The sequence below is a fragment of the Triplophysa dalaica genome, chromosome 22 (assembly GCF_015846415.1).
Source record: "Triplophysa dalaica isolate WHDGS20190420 chromosome 22, ASM1584641v1, whole genome shotgun sequence".
In the NCBI taxonomy this organism is placed as follows: Eukaryota; Metazoa; Chordata; class Actinopteri; order Cypriniformes; family Nemacheilidae; genus Triplophysa; species Triplophysa dalaica.
The window spans coordinates 3,035,454-3,054,293 of NC_079563.1; the positions used below are offsets into that span (position 1 = coordinate 3,035,454).

General features: G+C 35.4%; 1 protein-coding gene across 2 annotated transcripts in view; it reads right to left on the reverse strand.

Moving 5' to 3' along the window:
* Positions 1-18,840, reverse strand: part of LOC130411709 (protein NLRC5-like) — a 93,194-nt gene that overhangs the window by 11,573 nt on the left and 62,781 nt on the right. The window contains exons 10-35 of one of the 2 annotated variants that reach the window (XM_056736531.1): positions 18,451-18,646; positions 16,821-18,263; positions 16,481-16,730; positions 15,739-15,912; positions 14,856-15,026; positions 14,513-14,686; positions 11,988-12,158; positions 11,219-11,395; positions 10,732-10,905; positions 10,366-10,530; positions 10,032-10,205; positions 9,649-9,822; positions 9,038-9,217; positions 8,472-8,645; positions 8,157-8,321; positions 6,201-6,371; positions 5,834-6,007; positions 5,482-5,655; positions 4,898-5,071; positions 4,366-4,539; positions 3,107-3,277; positions 2,818-2,982; positions 2,202-2,366; positions 1,463-1,633; positions 1,172-1,342; positions 304-477 (exon numbers count right to left, since the gene is read on the reverse strand). In XM_056736531.1, the coding sequence (XP_056592509.1) occupies positions 304-477; positions 1,172-1,342; positions 1,463-1,633; positions 2,202-2,366; positions 2,818-2,982; positions 3,107-3,277; positions 4,366-4,539; positions 4,898-5,071; positions 5,482-5,655; positions 5,834-6,007; positions 6,201-6,371; positions 8,157-8,321; positions 8,472-8,645; positions 9,038-9,217; positions 9,649-9,822; positions 10,032-10,205; positions 10,366-10,530; positions 10,732-10,905; positions 11,219-11,395; positions 11,988-12,158; positions 14,513-14,686; positions 14,856-15,026; positions 15,739-15,912; positions 16,481-16,730; positions 16,821-18,263; positions 18,451-18,646 (5,846 nt within the window). Of the gene's footprint in view, positions 1-303; positions 478-1,171; positions 1,343-1,462; positions 1,634-2,201; positions 2,367-2,817; positions 2,983-3,106; positions 3,278-4,365; positions 4,540-4,897; positions 5,072-5,481; positions 5,656-5,833; positions 6,008-6,200; positions 6,372-8,156; positions 8,322-8,471; positions 8,646-9,037; positions 9,218-9,648; positions 9,823-10,031; positions 10,206-10,365; positions 10,531-10,731; positions 10,906-11,218; positions 11,396-11,987; positions 12,159-14,512; positions 14,687-14,855; positions 15,027-15,738; positions 15,913-16,480; positions 18,264-18,450; positions 18,647-18,840 lie in introns of both variants that reach the window. The other variant, XM_056736530.1, reaches the window with a different exon arrangement.

Here is an 18,840-nt window from a genome sequence, read left to right on the forward strand (position 1 = left end):
GTGTGCCCCCCATGAAAATGAAATGCCCCAACGTTCTGTACATTCTGGTGACGGCCCTGGTGATTTGCCATGATTTTTTCTAAATCTTGAATTCACTTTGTCAATTTTGATTTGAATTTACATATACGCATTTGGCAGACGCTTTTATCCAAAGCAACTTTCATTGCATTATCCTATACATTTTACATAGTTATTTGCAATCCCCTGGGATCGAACCCAAAACCTTGCGTTGTTAATAACGGATTATGCATGTATGGTACGGAAACAAAATTTCAATAATTAATTAGCTCAAATATGATTTACCTCAGTGTTTTAAGTTTAAATGATGGATTTTTTAGTATGCCATTGAGCAGCTTCACTCCTGATTCTCCAGGATCATTTCCAGTGAGATCCAGCTCCTTCAGGTGTGACGGGTTTGATTCCAGAGCTGAAGCCAAACTTTTATAACCTTCTTCAGTAATATCGCATACTGACATTCTAAAAGAGCGAAAACATGATTAAAAACACAGTACAGTACGGAAGGGATAATGTACAAGCATCCGGTGGTTACGCAGAAATGACCCCCGACAGTGTGATCAGGAGCCAATGCGAACTGTATGGTCTTGTATCATACTGAAGGGGCTTATTTCATGATAACAGCTGGTTTAACAGCCTGTTTGTACATTATCCCTCTTATTACACGACTACTTGCCACATGAGAAAAAACTGGGCATGTAAAAATGAAATATTTTATTAGCTCATTTTTGCCGAATGCAGACCTTCCTAGGCGTAAATATATTTATTTTAAATATAATGTTGAAAAAAGACATATTTATATTTAATTACAAAATGATTAGATGCATCCGGGACACCGTGTATTATTAGTTTTGAGCAGTTGTTCTCTGTGAATGATGACCTTCAAATGTCGCAACTGGCCAATCAGAATCAAGCATTCCAACAAGCTGTATATTTATAGTATTATTATACTAATATTAGATTTTCCTAGAATATTCTTTACATTATGTAGGATGATTTTATGTAAAACAGTGACAAAAAGTCATAAGCAGGGTTGTACAGACTTGGTGACATTTGGTTCCTGAAAAAAAATCTGAGCTATGCACAAATATCACTCTAAACTTAACAAAAAAGTTTTTTTAATCAAAACAAATGATAGGCAACCTAACCAAGTTACCTTAGTTTTTCCAGTTTGCAGTTTACATTTCCTAATCCACTCTGTATTTTCTTCACTCCTGAATCAAACAGACGGTTGTTGCTTATGTCCAGCTCTTTTAGACTGGACATTGAGCTCAAAATGTTAGCTAGAGCTGAGCAGTTTTTCTCTGTTAGACCACAGTCACTCAACCTAAAACATTTCAAACGAGAGGTATCATTTGCAAACACAGCATTATATGCCAAGGTTGTTGTTAAGTGTTTACTGTAACCTTTGTCAATGGCTTTAATATATGCATTAAATAATACTCACTGAAGTATATTTAGTTTACAGTGTTTATCCTTCAGCAGAGCAGCCAGCTGCATCACTTTTGTGTCGTCTAGGGTATGGTCACTCAGATTCAGCTCTTTTTGAAGTAAAGGGTCTTTTCTTTGAACTTTATTCACATACTGATAGGCTTTCTCAGCATGACCTTTTAAAAACCTGAAAAAAAGGGAAAATTATGTTACATTTCTGTCAGCAATAATGAAGATAATGTTAAATAGGTGAATTACTAGGGATGTAACAATAATAAAATCTCACTGTACGATAATACCTCGGTATAATGTCTATTGTATGATATTTATTGCTATATTTAATATGACAAACGATGAATTTGAAACGTGCCATAAGCATCCTGTGGTCTTGATCCTCTAATCATTACTGTTGCTTAGAGGTGTGAGTTATAGTATGAGATTGGTCAAATGATCTAAAAATCCCTTTTATAAACTAAAATGACTGTACCAGATGGACCTTGACAAAGGTAACGTCTATAATATTTTTAACGTTCTCTATGTAAGGCCTGGAAGACTTATCGTTTCATACAGTCATGTGACAACGATAATATTGAGACAATTTGCTAATGCGATAACACAATACAGATAACATTGTAACATCCCTATAAATTACAGAAAGTCATGTTGATGCTTTCATTTTATTGCCATTTTCAGAGGAAAGTTTTAGCGAAACAGCTGAAACAACTCTACTGCTTGTTATTGTCAAAAATAGCCACCTCAGTGTACAGTTTGATTTCTGTCGAGCATCAGTGAGCAGCTTCACTCCTGATTCTCCAGGATCATTTCCAGTGAGATCCAGTTCGATCAGGTGTGCAGGATTTGACTTTAAAGCAGAAGCTAAAGTTTTATAACCTCCTTCTGTTATACTGCAGTTTGAAAGTCTACAAAAAGTACAAAACAGTTAAGAAAGTGAAGAATTTTTCAACTACATATAAAGTTCTGCCTTATGTGTGAATCCAACATAAAGAACCATCATAAGGAAAAATACTCAACTGATCTGGGTTTTACCTTACATGTATACATTGCAAAAACTTATAATCCAAAGATTAATGTTTACGTATTCCAAAGAGGTCTATAAGTGTATTCATGTATTCTAGACATACAATATATTCTTTAATACATTTAATACATTTAATAATTTCCTGGATTTATCTAGAGTATGTAATCATTGTAAAGAAGTTTTGCAACAATGCAAAAAAAACATCATTTGAATTAAATTGAATCTACAGAAAAGATTTTCCTGCAAAATCTACACTAATTACAAAAGGCAAGTGCATAAGCAAATGTAGTATTCTTGCATTATAAAACAGATGATGTGATAAATTCCCTCACTTCAGTATCTGCAACTTAGACTTCTTCAGTTTGTCACAGAGCTGTTTCACTCCTGAGTCATACAGACGGCTGTTGTTCAGGTCCATCTCTTTCAGAATGGTGTTTGAAGAGAGAACCGCTGCAAGAGCTGAATAATTCTTCTCTGTCAGGTCACAATAATTCAGCCTACAGAGAAGTAACATTATTTTATATTCATGATAGACATATTCGACCCCATCATCACACAAAAAACACACCATGTGACTGGCAGTACAAGACATGTTACACTGCTCATAAACATTTTACTCACTTAATTTTCTCCACTCTGCTATGCGAGTCAGTCAAGAGAGCAGAAAGCTTCTCTACATGCAGATCTCCTAGTTTGTTGCGACTCAGATCCAGTTCTTTGAGCAGTAAGGGGTTTCTACCCAGAACTTTAGCCAGATAATCACGGGCCTCCTCCGCTGCAGGACTCAAATATCTAAAGAAAGTGTGAAAAATTTAAAGGAAACCAAAATTATTGTCATTTGAATAATTTTGTTCATTGGAACAATGGAACAATGGTTTCGGGAAACACTCATCTCAACAGAACTTGCGACTATAGTTGTCTAACGATTGCTTTTGGTAAAAGCACACTGACCATCATTTGACAAAAACAGGAATAGATGGCAAGAAGGGTGTATGAAGATATCATCAGTTGTGAACCACAGCCTCATTGGGTATTTCGGCCCTTTGTCACAAGATACCCTCAGCCTAGGTAGGCCCACCACATGCTCATCAGACCCCGGTGTTGTTGCAATTAGTTTTGTTTGTTTTTTCGAAAAATGTTTTTTTTACTCGAGTGACTGGGTTCAATTTATTTGAACTGATATTCAAGAAATTCCAGTCATCTTTCCATTAGCCCCTTAGCTAAATTCTGCACTTTCAAAAAAGATGTGTTACTTAATAACTTATTCTTTGTGAAGGAGTAGTTCACTTTCAAAATCAATTTTCATGATAATTTACTGATCCAGACATACGTAATTACGTTGAAAAGGTCATGCTTGATGTATGAGGAAGTATCGAGTCAGTGTTTATAAGTTGAACGTGCAAGTTTTAAAAGTAATTATGTATTTCATGAAGTCATGAACGCACATTGCAGAACAGAGCAAGACGAACATTTTTGTTTATAAAGCGTTTATATAAAAAATTTTTTTGAAAATGACTGATCGTTTCGCTAGATAAGACCCTTATTCATCGTCTGGTATCAGTTAAAGCCCTTTGAAGCTGCACTGAAACTGTCATTTTGACCTTCAACCGTTTGGAGGCCATTGAAGTCCACTATATGGAGAAAAATCCTTTAATGTTTTAATAAAAAACCTTAATTTGTTTTCGACTAAAGAAAAAATACATAAACATCTTGGATGAAATGAGGTTGAGTAAATTATCATGAAAATTTATTTTGAAAGTAAACTACTCCTTTAAGTTAAGTACAGATTGTGTTGTTTTTAATACAGCGTAAAAAAAGTGATACTTGTAAATGAGTCAGCAGCTCCACTCTTATGTTTTGTTTATTTCTTCATGGCTTACCTGAGTGTTTTCAGTGTACATTTTTCATGCTCCAGTAAACCAATGAGCAAATTCACTCCTGATTCTCCAGGGTTATTTCCTGTAAGATCCAGCTCGATCACATGTGAAGGGCTTGATTTCAGAGTTGAAACCAAAGTGTCATAACCTTTTTCAGTAATACAGCAATCTGAAATTCTGTGGAGAAAAGCACATTTTCATTGATTCCCAGTTAGACAGACTATCATGCAAGCCTTAAAACGGCCCTGCAACTGTGTTTTATGGATTCTGACTTCTTTACAATGTTAAACAAGCTGTCTTCTCATGCTTAACATGGTCAACTTGCAAAAAAAGAGTTGGGCGTATTACGTAGTATTTCTGTGCTCAAAACATTTAAACAGACTTCGCACTCCGCTTCGCGTCAGATATTTTCTTGGGTAGCCGTGCATTATCCTTACACAGAACATACAGTGAAAAATAGTTTTTAAACCGGCAATATAAGTCTTCATCTAAAACAATATTAACACGCAAAATGTACATCAATGAAAATACAAACTTCAGTTTTTCCAGTATGCATAGTGGATTTTTCAACAGGGTGGAGATTTCTATTATTCCTGTGTCTCCTAAGTGATTTCCACTCAGATCCAACTCCTTTAAATTTGAAGGATTTAAATGTAATGCTGACACCAGAGCAGCACATCCTCCTTCTGAAATATTGCTGTAGTTCAACCTGCAGAAATGAAAGCAAATATGGAAAATGTTCATTTTATTTAATCCACAATACAAATTTAAAATAACAAAATGAATCAATGATGTTAGTCCCCAAAGGCTTCATCAAACATCAGGGTCCGGTTGCACCGACTGGACATACACCCGGCCGCAAGACTGGTCTGAACGTAAACTGTGCTGTGCATTAAATTCTGTATTGACTTTATACCTGTGGCACCATAAAGGCTTGCAAAAGTCTAATACTAAATCTTACGCCTAGTCAAGAGGAAAACGTAAGTAAAAATACTTGACTTGTTTCAAGGGGGGATAAAGTTTAATACACATCAGTGGGATAACCTTCTAACGTTATTACAGTTAACCATAACCCTTTTCAAGCCCTTTTTATATCAGAAACCTACTAGTAATACTCACTGAAGTGTGTTTAGTTTACAGTGTTTATCCTCCAGTAGGGCAGCCAGATGCTTCACTTTTGTGTCGTCTAGTTTATGTTTACTCAGATTCAGCTCTCTCACGAGTAATGGGTTCTTACCAAGAACATTTTTAACATTATTAAAAGCTTTTTCTGCATCAGGACTTTGCAAAAACCTGCAAAGAAGGGACACAGTAATACTTAAAGCAAATCCAAACTTAATTTCCTGAAAAGAATATAGATCTGGAATTTCCTTTGTTAACTGTAACTGAAAGCAACACATTAATATAACTTATTATATTTTTTATTACAAACAGGCTGCTTGGGATTTATTTTGCTGTATTAATGGCTCACCTCAGTGTTGTCAGTTTACAGTTGGATTGCTGTTGTACATCAGTGAGCAGTTTCACTCCTGATTCTCCAGGATCATTTCCAGTGAGATCCAGCTCCTTCAGGTGTGACGGGTTTGATTCCAGAGCTGAAGCCAAACTTTTATAACCTTCTTCAGTAATACTGCAGTTTGAAAGTCTAGAACATATATTTAACAATTTAATTTATAACAACAGAACAATCTTTTGCCATAAGCACAACAGATTTATTGTTTGTCATAGATACCACTTTATAATACCACTTTAAATACAATTTAAATACCACTTTAAATACAATTTTAATTTAAAAAAGTTAATAAAGGTAAAAAGACAATTATGCGATATGAACTCACTTGAGTATCTCCAGTGTAGAGTTCTTATGTAGTCCAGCAGAGAGCAGATTTACTCCTGAATCCTGTAGTTTATTATTGCTCAGGTCAAGTTCTCTAAGACCGCTCGAGTCTGAACCCAGAACTGAAGCTAGAGCTGAACAACTTTCCTCTGTTAGCTCACACTTGTTCAGTCTTGTTAAAAGAAACAATGATAAAACAACAATAAAGATGTATGAGTTTCATGTAAAACAGAAGATAATTGTTGTTGATGCTGATATATGTAAAAAAATGATGTATTAACGTATTAATACTTTTTAACACGCAGGGTAACACTTTGGCGTCATTTTTAAACGTGCAGGGCACACAAATTTTACCATCGTTATGAAATTGTATATTGGATATAGTTAGCATGGTGTTTCGGGGTTTGATTTAAGATTAACGGACAGGATAACTGCGTTTACATGACGCTATTCAGGTGAAGCTACACAGTTTATTTATCGCAATATAATACACAAGATACAAGCAGTTGTCATGTTGTTAAAAAATACAGATATCATCGAGGCTCTACTAGACCGTTCCACTTCATCTACATACAATGTCTATGTGTGTGTAAGACTAAATGCAGATTGTTAAAACAAAGGCTGTTTTGTGTTCATTTGTCTTGTATTTTTATGTGATGTTAATCACATCAGCTAATTATTCTACAGTAGTAACTGAATTTTAAATTATGATGCTCGAATAATAAACGTAGGTTTAAATTACATCAAACACATGGTATCAATGCTTAACTTTAGTTGACGGAATTTGCTGTACAATATATATAACTATAAAACTAGCTGAGAAAACATCATTTTTAATGCCCCAGTCTGGGCCAACTAAAAAATAATGATCAATTTATGAACATAACGTCTTTGTGGAACTAGTTAATAATAATTAGTTGAAACAACTTCACATGTTTACAGTGTACTACATTAGATAAAGTACATTCTATATAGTGTTTCTTGGTACAGCATGGATAGATTCCAGTCATTCACACAGTCTTCCATGTTATATTGTCATGTGACTGTATTCTCATTGACCGATGAGATATTAACAACCGTCACGACAATAATACACTTAGGTGTTGTTAAACAAGCACAACTTAACCATGAGGAATGTACTTCTTGGTACCTATCTCATACTGTATACACAAGTTTTCCTCTATTTTTATTTGATTAACTTTTAAACTTGGCCATTGTTCAGCTCCTGTGTTATCATGGGATAGAAAAGCTTCCATCCAATAAACACTTTCAAACTTGGCAGAGACCTTCAAAGTATTGTTTTTCCTACAGAGGATTCAGACATTCTGATTTTCACCTCTTATATAGGACACTATATAACAATAGTGCTATATAGCACTAAAAGTGGTTCTTTGCTCGTAATCATAGGGGAACCACTTTTAGTGCTATATTGCACCATATCTTGGTGCTTTAGTGGTTCTTCAGAGGTTCTTTGGGGTGACCGAGGTGCTATATAGCACTGTTTCCATATAAAAACCTGTTCATATAGCACCTCAGTCATCCCAAAGAACCGCTGAAGAACCACTGAAGCACCAAAATATGGTTCTATATAGAAGCCAAGAACCACTGTTAGTGCTTTATAGCATTATTTTGTTTAGAGTGTATATGGAAGTGCGCAATTTCGTGAGGGGTCTCCAACCCTTCTCCTGGAGGGCTACCGTCCACCAGAGTTTGACCTCAATCAAACACACCGGAAGCAGCGAATTAAAGGTGTTTGGGATCGGCATTAGGCCGCAACTTCACAAGAGAGTTTTCTAAAAGCTCACAATGAAAAAAACACTACAGTATGTAGATTATCTGGAAACTTGCAGTCACATTGCCTATTTTGACATTCTAATAAATTCTCAAGGTGAACAGATCCAAACATTTCTGATATCTCCATCATTGCTGTGGCAGAGAGTGTAGATGAATGACTCACTTCAGTCTTTGCAGCTTAGACTTCTTTAGCTCCACACAAAGCTGTTTCACTCCTGAGTCCAGCAGACGGCTGTTGTTCAGGTCCATCTCTTTCAGAATGGTGTTGCAAGAGAGAACAGCAGCTAGAGCTGAATAATTATTCTCCGTCGGGTCACAATCATTCAGCCTAAATAGAATAATCAACAGTATTTCCTTTTTATAATTCACCCTATATTCATCACACATCCACAAAAGGAACAATGTGGTTGAAAGTATTTCTATATGTGGTATACCGTTCAAAAAGACCATTTACATTGTATATAAGTATTTTACTAACTTAATTTTCTCCAGTCTGCTATGTGAATCCATCAAAAGAGCTGAGAGCTTCTGTCCGTTCAGATCTCCTAGTTTGTTGTGGCTCAAATCCAGTTCTGTTAGCAGTAAGGGGTTTTTACCCAGAACTTCTGTCAGATAATCACATGCCTCCTCTGCATCAGCGCTTTTCAAAAATCTATGGGAAGTTAAAAAAAATACTTTAGATTCAATTTTAGGTTTTTTCCTATTGTAATTGTATGCCTTTTGAAGCTCTTATGTTCAGTATAGTATTTGTTTCATTTATGCACTTTTGCACCTTTCTACATAATTTATGATACTCTCTTTCTGATGAATTACTTACGTTTCATTCGCTTTTCGACAAAAATGCTAAATGTTGCATATTTACCACACACTTCACACACTTGACTTGGTATCAACCTTACTAGCAGGAGACTTGATGTACATTTTCTTGTGCACAAAATGTTCTTCAAGTGGTTTATTTTTTATTTTCCTAGGCTAAAGATTTTTCATCTATAAGAATGCAACTATTTGCATGTCTGTGGTGAATGTTGTGAATTGTTTTGTCACCTGATGGTCTTCAATTTACAGCATGATGGGCTAGCATGTAGTAAATCAGTGAGCTGCAGTACTCCTGATTCTCCAGGATTATTTTCTGTGAGATCCAACTCTATCAGGTGTGACGGGTTTGATCTCAGAGTTGAAGCCAAAGTCTTGTAACCATCTTCAGTAATACAGCAGTTTGAAAGTCTGTTACAAAACAAAAAAAAATGTAACGTCCTTGGAACACATTTATACCAGTAAATACACAGTTTCTAAAATGGTTTTAAATCAATGCATGTAGTAAGTCTGATTAAAATATCATTAATAAAGCTTTAAGATAATGAACCAATAACCAATTAGAGCAAAATAAAAATCATGTCTACACCAATGCTTTAGGGATAGTGCACAATATTAATTTGACTTGCTGAATAAAGTCACAATAAGCTCCAGTATTTGGTCCAATATTTTAAAATAATGATGCCAGTAGTCAAACTGTCAAAAAAATCAAATATCACAAGGCTGAAAAAGCAAGCTGAAATGAACATGCCGTTTCATATTTTACTACAAAAAATGTAGTCAAATTGACATTTACACATTCATATTAACATGCAGAAATCTTTTTGAATGAAAATACAAACTTCAGTTTTTCCAGTATGCATAGTGGATTTTTCAACAGAGACGAGATTTCTATTATTCCTGTGTCTTTCAGTTGATTTCCACTCAGATCCAACTCTTTCAAATTTAAAGGATTTAAAGGTAATGCTGATAACAGAGCAGCACATCCTCTTTCTGAAATATTATCATAATTCAACCTGCAGAAATGAAAACACAGAGTGAAAACATTAATCAGTTAATTTCAGACACAATATAAATCTATATGATGATTTACTGATGTTAGTCCTAAAACCTTTATCAAATAAAATTCATCAAACATTTTAAACACCTGGAAAGTAACATCAAACAATGCTTTCAAAACAGTATAACATAAAGTGACACATAAAAATCAATTAGTGATACTCACTGAAGTATATTTAGTTTACAGTGTTTATCCTCCAGTAGAGCAGCCAGCTGCTTCACTTTTGTGTCGTCTAGTTTATGGTTACTCAGATTCAGCTCTCTCAGGAGTAAAGGGTTTGTCCCAACAACTCCAGTCACATACTGACAGGCTTTCTCTGCTTCAGGACTTTTCAAAAGCCTGTGAAGAAGGAAAGTTGTAGCTATAATCAAGTCAATCCAGTTCGCAAATATTTTTATTGGAAAAAATACTGAAGATATTGCGGTATATCAAACAATTTTGTTTCCTTATTTTAAAACAGATTTTGTTAATATTAATGATATTTTATTTCACGGCTCACCTCAGTGTTTTCAGGGCACAGTTTGGAACATCAGTGAGCAGCTTCACTCCTGATTCTCCAGGATCATTTCCAGTGAGATCCAGCTTGATCAGGTATGACGGGTTTGATTCCAGAGCTGAAGCCAAACTTGTATAACCTTCTTCTGTAATACTGCAGTTTGAAAGTCTAGAAAAGAAAACCAAAATAACAATATATTTATGATTCCAAGCCTTCACCCACTTTGAAACTGCCCATTTGCTGGGTTTTATTTAAATGAGTTCAATATAAGTGTAATCATTCCATTATATAGTCCATAAAAGCCACAATGAAGGTTTGGTCAAAGCACCTCGGGTTGAGATTCATACATAGATTAACAAAAATGCAAACCTCAGTTTCTCCAGTCTGCATTCAGAATTCTGCAGAAGTTTGGAGATTTCCGTAACTCCAAAATCTTCTATTTTATTCCCACTCAGATCTAGCTCTCTCAGGTGTGAGGGATTTGAAATAAAAGCTGAAGCCAAGGGAACACAGCCTTCTTTTGTAATATAAATGTGACTTAACCTGTAGAGAAAAAATACATTTAACGAAATGTATAGATTGACATGCATGAATCTGGCATTCAAGAGTTGTAACAATGACTTCAAAAATGTATTGTATTACAAATTATTAATTTAATCGAAAGACTAGGCTATACATACAAGCATTGTGAGAAAAGTGGTCAAGGCGAACATAGGCTTGGTTTGTTGTTTAAAAAGTGAATAAAAACGCATAACAATATTAGTTATTTTTGGCTACTTTTACCCAGCTACAATATGAGATAAGTTTTTGCAGTAGTTGTATTTTGAAACAAATAGCCTATATTTGCCAAACTTACTTAAGTATGATCAGTCTACAAAGTAAATTCTCAAACAGAGTGGATATACTCCTCATTCCTGAATCTCTAAGTGTGCTTCTACTCAGACCCAACTCTTCCAGGTTCGTGGGGTTTGAAATAAAAGCAGTAGCCAGAGCAGCACAATCTTCTTCTGTGAAATGGTTTCTGTCATTGAGGCTGCAGAAAGAGAGCACAGAACAATACAATTGATCAACATGTGTTACATTTATAAAGAAAACAGCAAAAAATTAAATAAAAAATAGCAAAAAGTACTTAACTTAAACGGGTTGAAATTACAAAGGTAAGTTTGTACTAAATGTAATTTTTGTTTTTTTCTATGCAGTGTGATTTATAAACAGTTCTGTTTTGTATTCTTTTTTAATGCATTTTAAAACATTTTTGGCAATTGAGACGATATAATTATTAATAATTATGATGTTGTCGATCACAGATGACCTAGAAATCGCATAAAGAAAACAACCTCTTTCTAAAAGTTGTTTTCTTTATGTGACTTCTAGGTCATCTGCAATCGACAACACCATAATCATAAGTATTCACAAGATTGATTATTTTACCAAATGGAACATTGATTCAAAATAACAAAACTAATGTCTCTAGGAATCATAACCACTATAGACATTGGTCCTTGTCAATAATTCAGCCCTCTCCTTCCTCCCCAAAAACACATTTGTTTTTTATGTCTTTAAGTTAATACGCTTGCCTGAAAAGTATTCTCACATGACAACACAGATTTACATTAACTACTTACATGAGTGTCTGTAGTTTACAGTGCTTATCCTGCAGTACAGCAGCAAGCTCCGTCATTCCTGGGGGTATTAGTTTATGTTTGCTCAAATCCAGCTTTCTCAGAAATAAGAGGTTTTCACCAAGAACTTCTGTCAGATACTCAAGTGCTTTCTCTGCAGCAGGACTTAAAAATCTTAAAATAAATTAAGCAAAAGTATATGAAACATTATTAAAATGGATGTCTACAGTGACATGCACAAAGGTTATATATGTTAGCATCAAATTGTTCAGTCTTACACAAACTAACAATCAATATCATATACGTGATCCTTATGGCTTATGCATTGTATTTCAAATCCCGTTTTAAAGACACTAAAAACACTTAAAATGCTGTTGCATTGTATTGTGGATGAGAAGAATAAAGATGTTCCGAAACAATTCTGTTTTTCTTTTTGTTTAGTTTAGCTAACTCCGTGTCGCTTTATTATATCTCCTAGAGGTAGCATGTATAATGTGAAGAGCAGAGGCCCTATGACTGAGCCCTGTAGTACACAGTATTGGACAGGCGATTTGCGTGACACCTCATTGTTTATTGCTACAAATTGAAAACGGTCGGACAGATAAGACTTAAACCATTTCAATGCTATTCCGTTAATGCAAAGGTAATTTTCGAGTCTATGTAGTAATGTACTGTGGTCAATGTTGCCGAATGCAGCACTAAGGTCTAGCAGCACCTATAACGAAAAACAACCTCGCTCAAACGCAAAAAGCAGATCATTTGTAACTCTTATCAAAGCAGTCTCTGTACTGTGACATGCTCTAAATCCAGACTGGAATTCTTCCTTGATGTCATTCCTTTGGAGGAAGGAGCATAGTTGAGTTGAAACTACTTTTTCCAGAACTTTAGATATGATATAATCTTGCATACACTTCACTTCCATAATATAAATACTCTGAGGGTTTAGGTTGCATTAGTAAGATCAACCGGAACCAGAAATATTTCCAACAACAACGGATCTACTACTATTTCCTTCATTCAAACTCTAACAAAACAGAAATATTATTATCGCACCAAAAACATGTAAACAGAATATCTCAGGTTATAACCTGCAAATTGAAGGCTGCACTTCAATTTTAAAGGCAGCACTGTTACCACAACAAACACAGACCTAGGCGTTATATTAGACGGCAACCTGTCATTTAAAAATCACATCTCAAATATCACATAAACAGCCTTCTTCCACCTTAGAAATGTTGCCAAATTACAAAATATTTTATCTGTTGCTGACGCAGAAAAGCTTATTTCATGCATTTGTGACCTCAAGACTTGACTATTGTAATGCTCTACTTATTGGTTGTCCTGCATCATCAATAAAAAAACTACAGTTAGTTCAGAATGCAGCTGCCAGAGTTCTAACCAGGTCAAGAAAATACGATCACATAACCCCAATTTTATCATCGCTTCACTGGCTACCCATTAGATATCGTATTGATTTTAAAGTTCTTTTAATTGCTTACAAAGCTTTAAACGGTTTAATAATAAACTAATTAACAGAGCTTCTATCACATTTACAACCCATTACGCTTTCTAAGATCTCAAAACTCAGGACTTTTGATAACACCTAGAATAACTAAATCCAGCAAAGGAGTTAGAGACTAAAGATTACGCCAGCTACATCTGAAATCCTGTGCATTCCTCCTGCGAGAGTTTGCGGACTGACTGACCATCCCAGCTCAATCTCAGACAATTTAAATCTATAATTTACCTTATTAGTACATTTATTTATTTATTTATTATTTAATCATTTTATTTAGCCTTGTTGTGCAAGAATTGTCAGGCTTGTGCAGAGGCAGCAGCTTTTGCCAGAGGGGAACTGGAATCCCCTGGTTGGGCCTGGGTTCTTCTGATGTTTTTTTTGTCGATTGGAGTTTCGGGTTCCTAGCCACCGTTTGCATACTGTTTTGCACTATTTGCCTGGCTGGGGGGGCTGCTTTAGGATTTGAAAAGTTTTACATAATTAATATTGCATATACGATTTTATAGTCTGTTTAATATTTTACCTTTCTCTCCTTTATCTTTAATGTGTGCTAACACTGTGTGTGCGTGTCTGTGTGTGTTTGCTTGTCTGTGTGTCGGTGTGTGTGTCTATGTCTATGTGTGTAAGTATGTGTGCATATTGTGTGTGTGGAGCGTTTGTAAGTGGGTATATCTGTCTTCTGTGTTTTCACCTTTTTCTTGTTTTTACAGGTATATCACTTATATTGATTTGCTTATAGTCAATATGTCTCATGTACAGCTGCCTTGCAACAATGAAAATTGTTAAAAGTGATATTTAAATAAAGTTGAGTTGACTAACTGCGCCATTTGCTGAAACACCAACCTCTCGTGTATGAGTGGCGGACAGATAACAGAAGTTAAACGTCATCGTTAATAAACTTGTAAATATGGATATTTCTCTTAAACAAATGAACGGGGAAATTTAGTTTTTCTGGTGAATTATCCCTTTACATAATTTCTGAAGTCCTCCTTCTCCTTCTTGAATTTACCTCAGTGTTGTCAGTTTACAGTTGGATTGCTGTTGTACATCAGTGAGCAGCTTCACTCCTGATTCTCCAGGATCATTTCCAGTGAGATCCAGCTCCTTCAGGTGTGACAGGTTTGATTCCAGAGCTGAAGCCAAACTTTTATAACCTTCTTCAGTAATACTGCAATTTGAAAGTCTGGGACAAAATAGTTTTTTACTATTACAACAGCAGATTTTTACTTAAACCACGCAACACAGTTATTTAAAACATTATTCAAAGTGATTTAAAACCAGCCAAACCCTTGTAAGTGAATATAAAGGCAAAAGCAGGCCTGAGAGTCAATTATTATGTAAAATAAACTCACTTGAGTATCTCCAGTGTAGAGTTCTTATGTAGTCCAGCAGAGAGCAGATTTACTCCTGAATCCAGTAGCTTATTATTGCTCAGGTCAAGTTCTCTCAGACCGCTCGAGTCTGAACCCAGAACTGAAGCTAGAGCTGAACAACTTTCCTCTGTTAGCTCACACTTGTTCAGTCTTGTTAAAAGAAACAATGATAAAACAACAATAAAGATGTATGAGTTTCATGTAAAACAGAACCTAATTGTTGTTGATGCTGATATATGTATAAAAATTATGTATTAACGTATTAACACTTTTTAACACGCAGGGTAACACTTTGGCGTCATTTTTCAAGGTGCAGTGCACACAAATTTTACCATCGTTATGAAATTGTATATTGAATATAGTTAGCATGGTGTTTCAGGTTTGATTTAAGATTAACTTTTCTCCTTCACATCACAACTACTGAGCCTAAAACAAGTCATTTTAAAACATTTAAACATATAAAAATTAAATTGCTGCTACATTAGCAAAATTTACTTGGTGACATAAACCTGTCTTTTACTTTAATTAAACATGGTTTAATATTACGAACTACTGAAATGCATTTTTCTCTTGTTTATGTAGTAACACAAGACTTTGTGCTTCATCTAATTTGATTAATATTTATTTGGACACGGCAAACAAAAAAGATTAAAATTTTTGTTGTTGAGAAAAATCTAGTGGTTTTGTGTCCATAAAAGGAAGTCAAAGGGGTGTAAGGTTACCAATATTGTTTGATATATTTTATTTTATGTTCTGCATAAGTCATACAGGTTTGGAATGACATGATGATGAGTACTGTATATGATGAAGGAATTTTCATTTTTAGTTCAACTGTTCCATAATTTTATAAAATAAAAACTACCTCAGTATTTCCAGTTTACTTTTCTTTGCATTCTCCAGTCCAGTGCAGAGAAGCTCCACTCCTGAATCCATCAGATGATTATTTTCTATGTTGAGCTCCTGCAGACAGGTATCTGATCCAAGAACTCTCGCCAGAGTTAAACAGCTTTTCTCTGTTAGGTTACAATCATTTAATCTGCAAAAAAAAAACAATTTTTTATATAATATGAAACAATAAATTTGCCAAATTTAAATAAAAATAAATTTGATATCTATTTACAAGTGTATATGGACACTAAATAATCATATATAAGAATATTGATATATTCAGTGTCACATCAGGTAAAAAGTCTACCAGTCACTTTAAGTATTTCAAGTCGGCATGATCGTTCTAATTGTTTTACACAGTGGTAAAGTATTGATTATAAATTATTTTTTCCGTGCACATCATAATTTGTTTAATTCATATGTACTTGTTGGACTTCTGGCCATGAGGAATGGCACGAGGATTGCAAACTGGCGTTCAAATCTTCACCTTTATGTGATCCAATCAGTTTAAAAACTACAAAAGAGTTTTTTAACTGGATGAACTTTTTTACTGGATTAATCAAGTCCCGCCCTACACTTTTTTTCTCATTTCAGATGTTGTTTTACTTTTGCTACTTACGTTAGATGATTATTTCTAAATATGAATTTGTTGATATCTGGGTAAAAGTGACTAAATATTGTCCATTATTTTTATTAAATTTCTATACATTACTTACAGAGCTCTTTTGGAGTTTTTTACAACCAGCTCTAGTCTACAAAGACATTCATCTGATTTCTTGAATTTTTGAAGCTCAAAGTCCTCCCGCTCCTCATTTGATGTAACCAACACAAAGGCCAGAGCGGACCACTGAGCGGGTGAGAGCTCGACAGATGAGAGACTCCCTTTGTTAAGTTGTTCTTGAATGTCATTCACCAAGGATCGGTCATTCAGTTCATTCAGGCAGTAGAACAGGTTGATGGATCTCTCTGGAGACAGATTAGAATCTAATTTCTTTTTGATGTACTTGACTATTTCCTCTTGGATCTGCTCATTGTTGTCCTGCTGTGTCAACAGACCTCGTAGAAGTGGGCGATTGGACTTAAGAGACAGGCCGAGAAGGAAGCGAAGAAAAAGGTCTAGGTGACCGTTATCACTCTCAAGTGCCTTGTCCACTGCAGTCTTGAGCAAACCATACATTGTTTCATCTTCCTGTTCCATTGGCTGTCCAGCAAATGCATTTTTCTCGCTGTCGTCTAGAAACAGATGTGCATAAACAGATGCGGTGTACTCTTGAATGCTCATGTGAACGAAGCAGTATGTGGTACCAAGTCTGATCCCTGTTTCCTCCTTAAATATTTGGGTACACATCCCAGAGTATGCAGATGCATTAGAGAGGTCTATGCCACAGCTTTCCAGGTCAGTGTCATAGAAGATCAGGTTGTTTTTTTGAAGTTGGTGAAATGCCAGTTTTCCCAGTGATGAGATAGCCCCTCTATTCCAGGAAATATCTGGTCCGTATTGTCCATCGTACTTTCTACTGCTCTGCTGGATCTGAAAGCGGAAAAAGTGTGTGTACATTTGTGTCAGAGTCTTAGGTGTGTCATCGGAATCTGACACCTGTTGTATATCCTCCAAAATGTTCTGGAGCACAGTGGCTGAAATCCAGCAGAAGACTGGGATGTGGCACATGATAAAGAGGCTTTTGTTTTCCACAACATGCTTAATGATTCTGTCAGCCAGAGCCGTGTCTGGGAATCTTTTTCTGAAGTACTCCTTCTTCAGCGCATCGTCGAACCCACGTACTTCTGTCACCCTGTGAATACACTCATTAGGTATCTTACTGGCTGCTGCCGGTCTGGTGGTTATCCAGATGAGAGCCGAAGAAAATAGATTTCCATTAATGAGGTTTGTTAGGAGAACATCCAGAGGGACTTTAAAAGTGACGTCACAACAAATCTTATTTAACGTAAACTTAAGAGGAAGTCGACATTCATCCAATCCATCAAGGACAAAAAGGATTTTAAATTTCTCATTTCTTGTAAGGTTCAATCCTTTTGTTTCTGGGAAAAACTGCCTTACAAGGTCCATCAAGCTCAGACTTTCATTCTCCTGTAAATTTAACTCTCGGAAAGGAAGTGGAAATATGAAGGTGATGTCTTGATTTGCAGTGCCTTCAGCCCAGTCGAGAATGAACTTTTGGACAGAGACGGATTTCCCAATGCCAGCAACACCTTTCGTCAGCACAGTTCTGATAGGCTTGTCTGTCTCAGTCTGTTCGAACAAATTAGTGTATTTCACCTGTTCTTCTGGTAATTCACGACGCCTGGAAGCTGACTCAATCTGCATGACCTCATGATCAGTATTGACTTGTTCACTACAACCCTGAGTGATGTAGAGATCGGTGTAGATTTTATTCAGGCTTGTTGATTCACCTTGCTTTGCAATTCCTTCAGATAAACATTGATACCTCTTCTTCAGGTTTGATTTGATTTGTCGTTGATGTATGAAGACGAGCTCATCTAAAAACACAAACAAAGGAAAAAAACTGAAGACAATAATCTTAGGCATCTTTTCTACAATTTATAAGTAAGCAATAACTAATAAGCAATATTGTAAAGATGAAGGGCACTGTCAGGCATGATGTAAAAAAAGTACATTACATTAATTATAATATTAAACATGAAATGTTTGTCATTTGCAGCGTACCTTCTAAAGTCCCAGCTAGTTCATCTTGTTTCATATTTCTTAGGAAGTAGAGTGTGATATCCAGAGCTGCTTCTCTGACAATGCATCTAGCCTCCTTAAATTCCTTCACAAAGTATTTTGTGTTTTCTTTTTTTAATATTTTCTTAAATCTGTTCAGCTCTGTCTTCAAGAATGTGGTAATCTTGTTCTCAAGATCCTAAACAAAGCAAGACAAGATGAGTAAAACATCAAAATGTAAACCCACAGATTAAACATTTGGTTAAATTGGACGATTTACTGTACAAATTATACATAAGCAACAATGAATTCTCACAAATCTGTGGAAATGATATTTATTGTCTGATTATTACTCAGATGTCCTCAATCAATGTCTGGTGTTTATGGGTAATT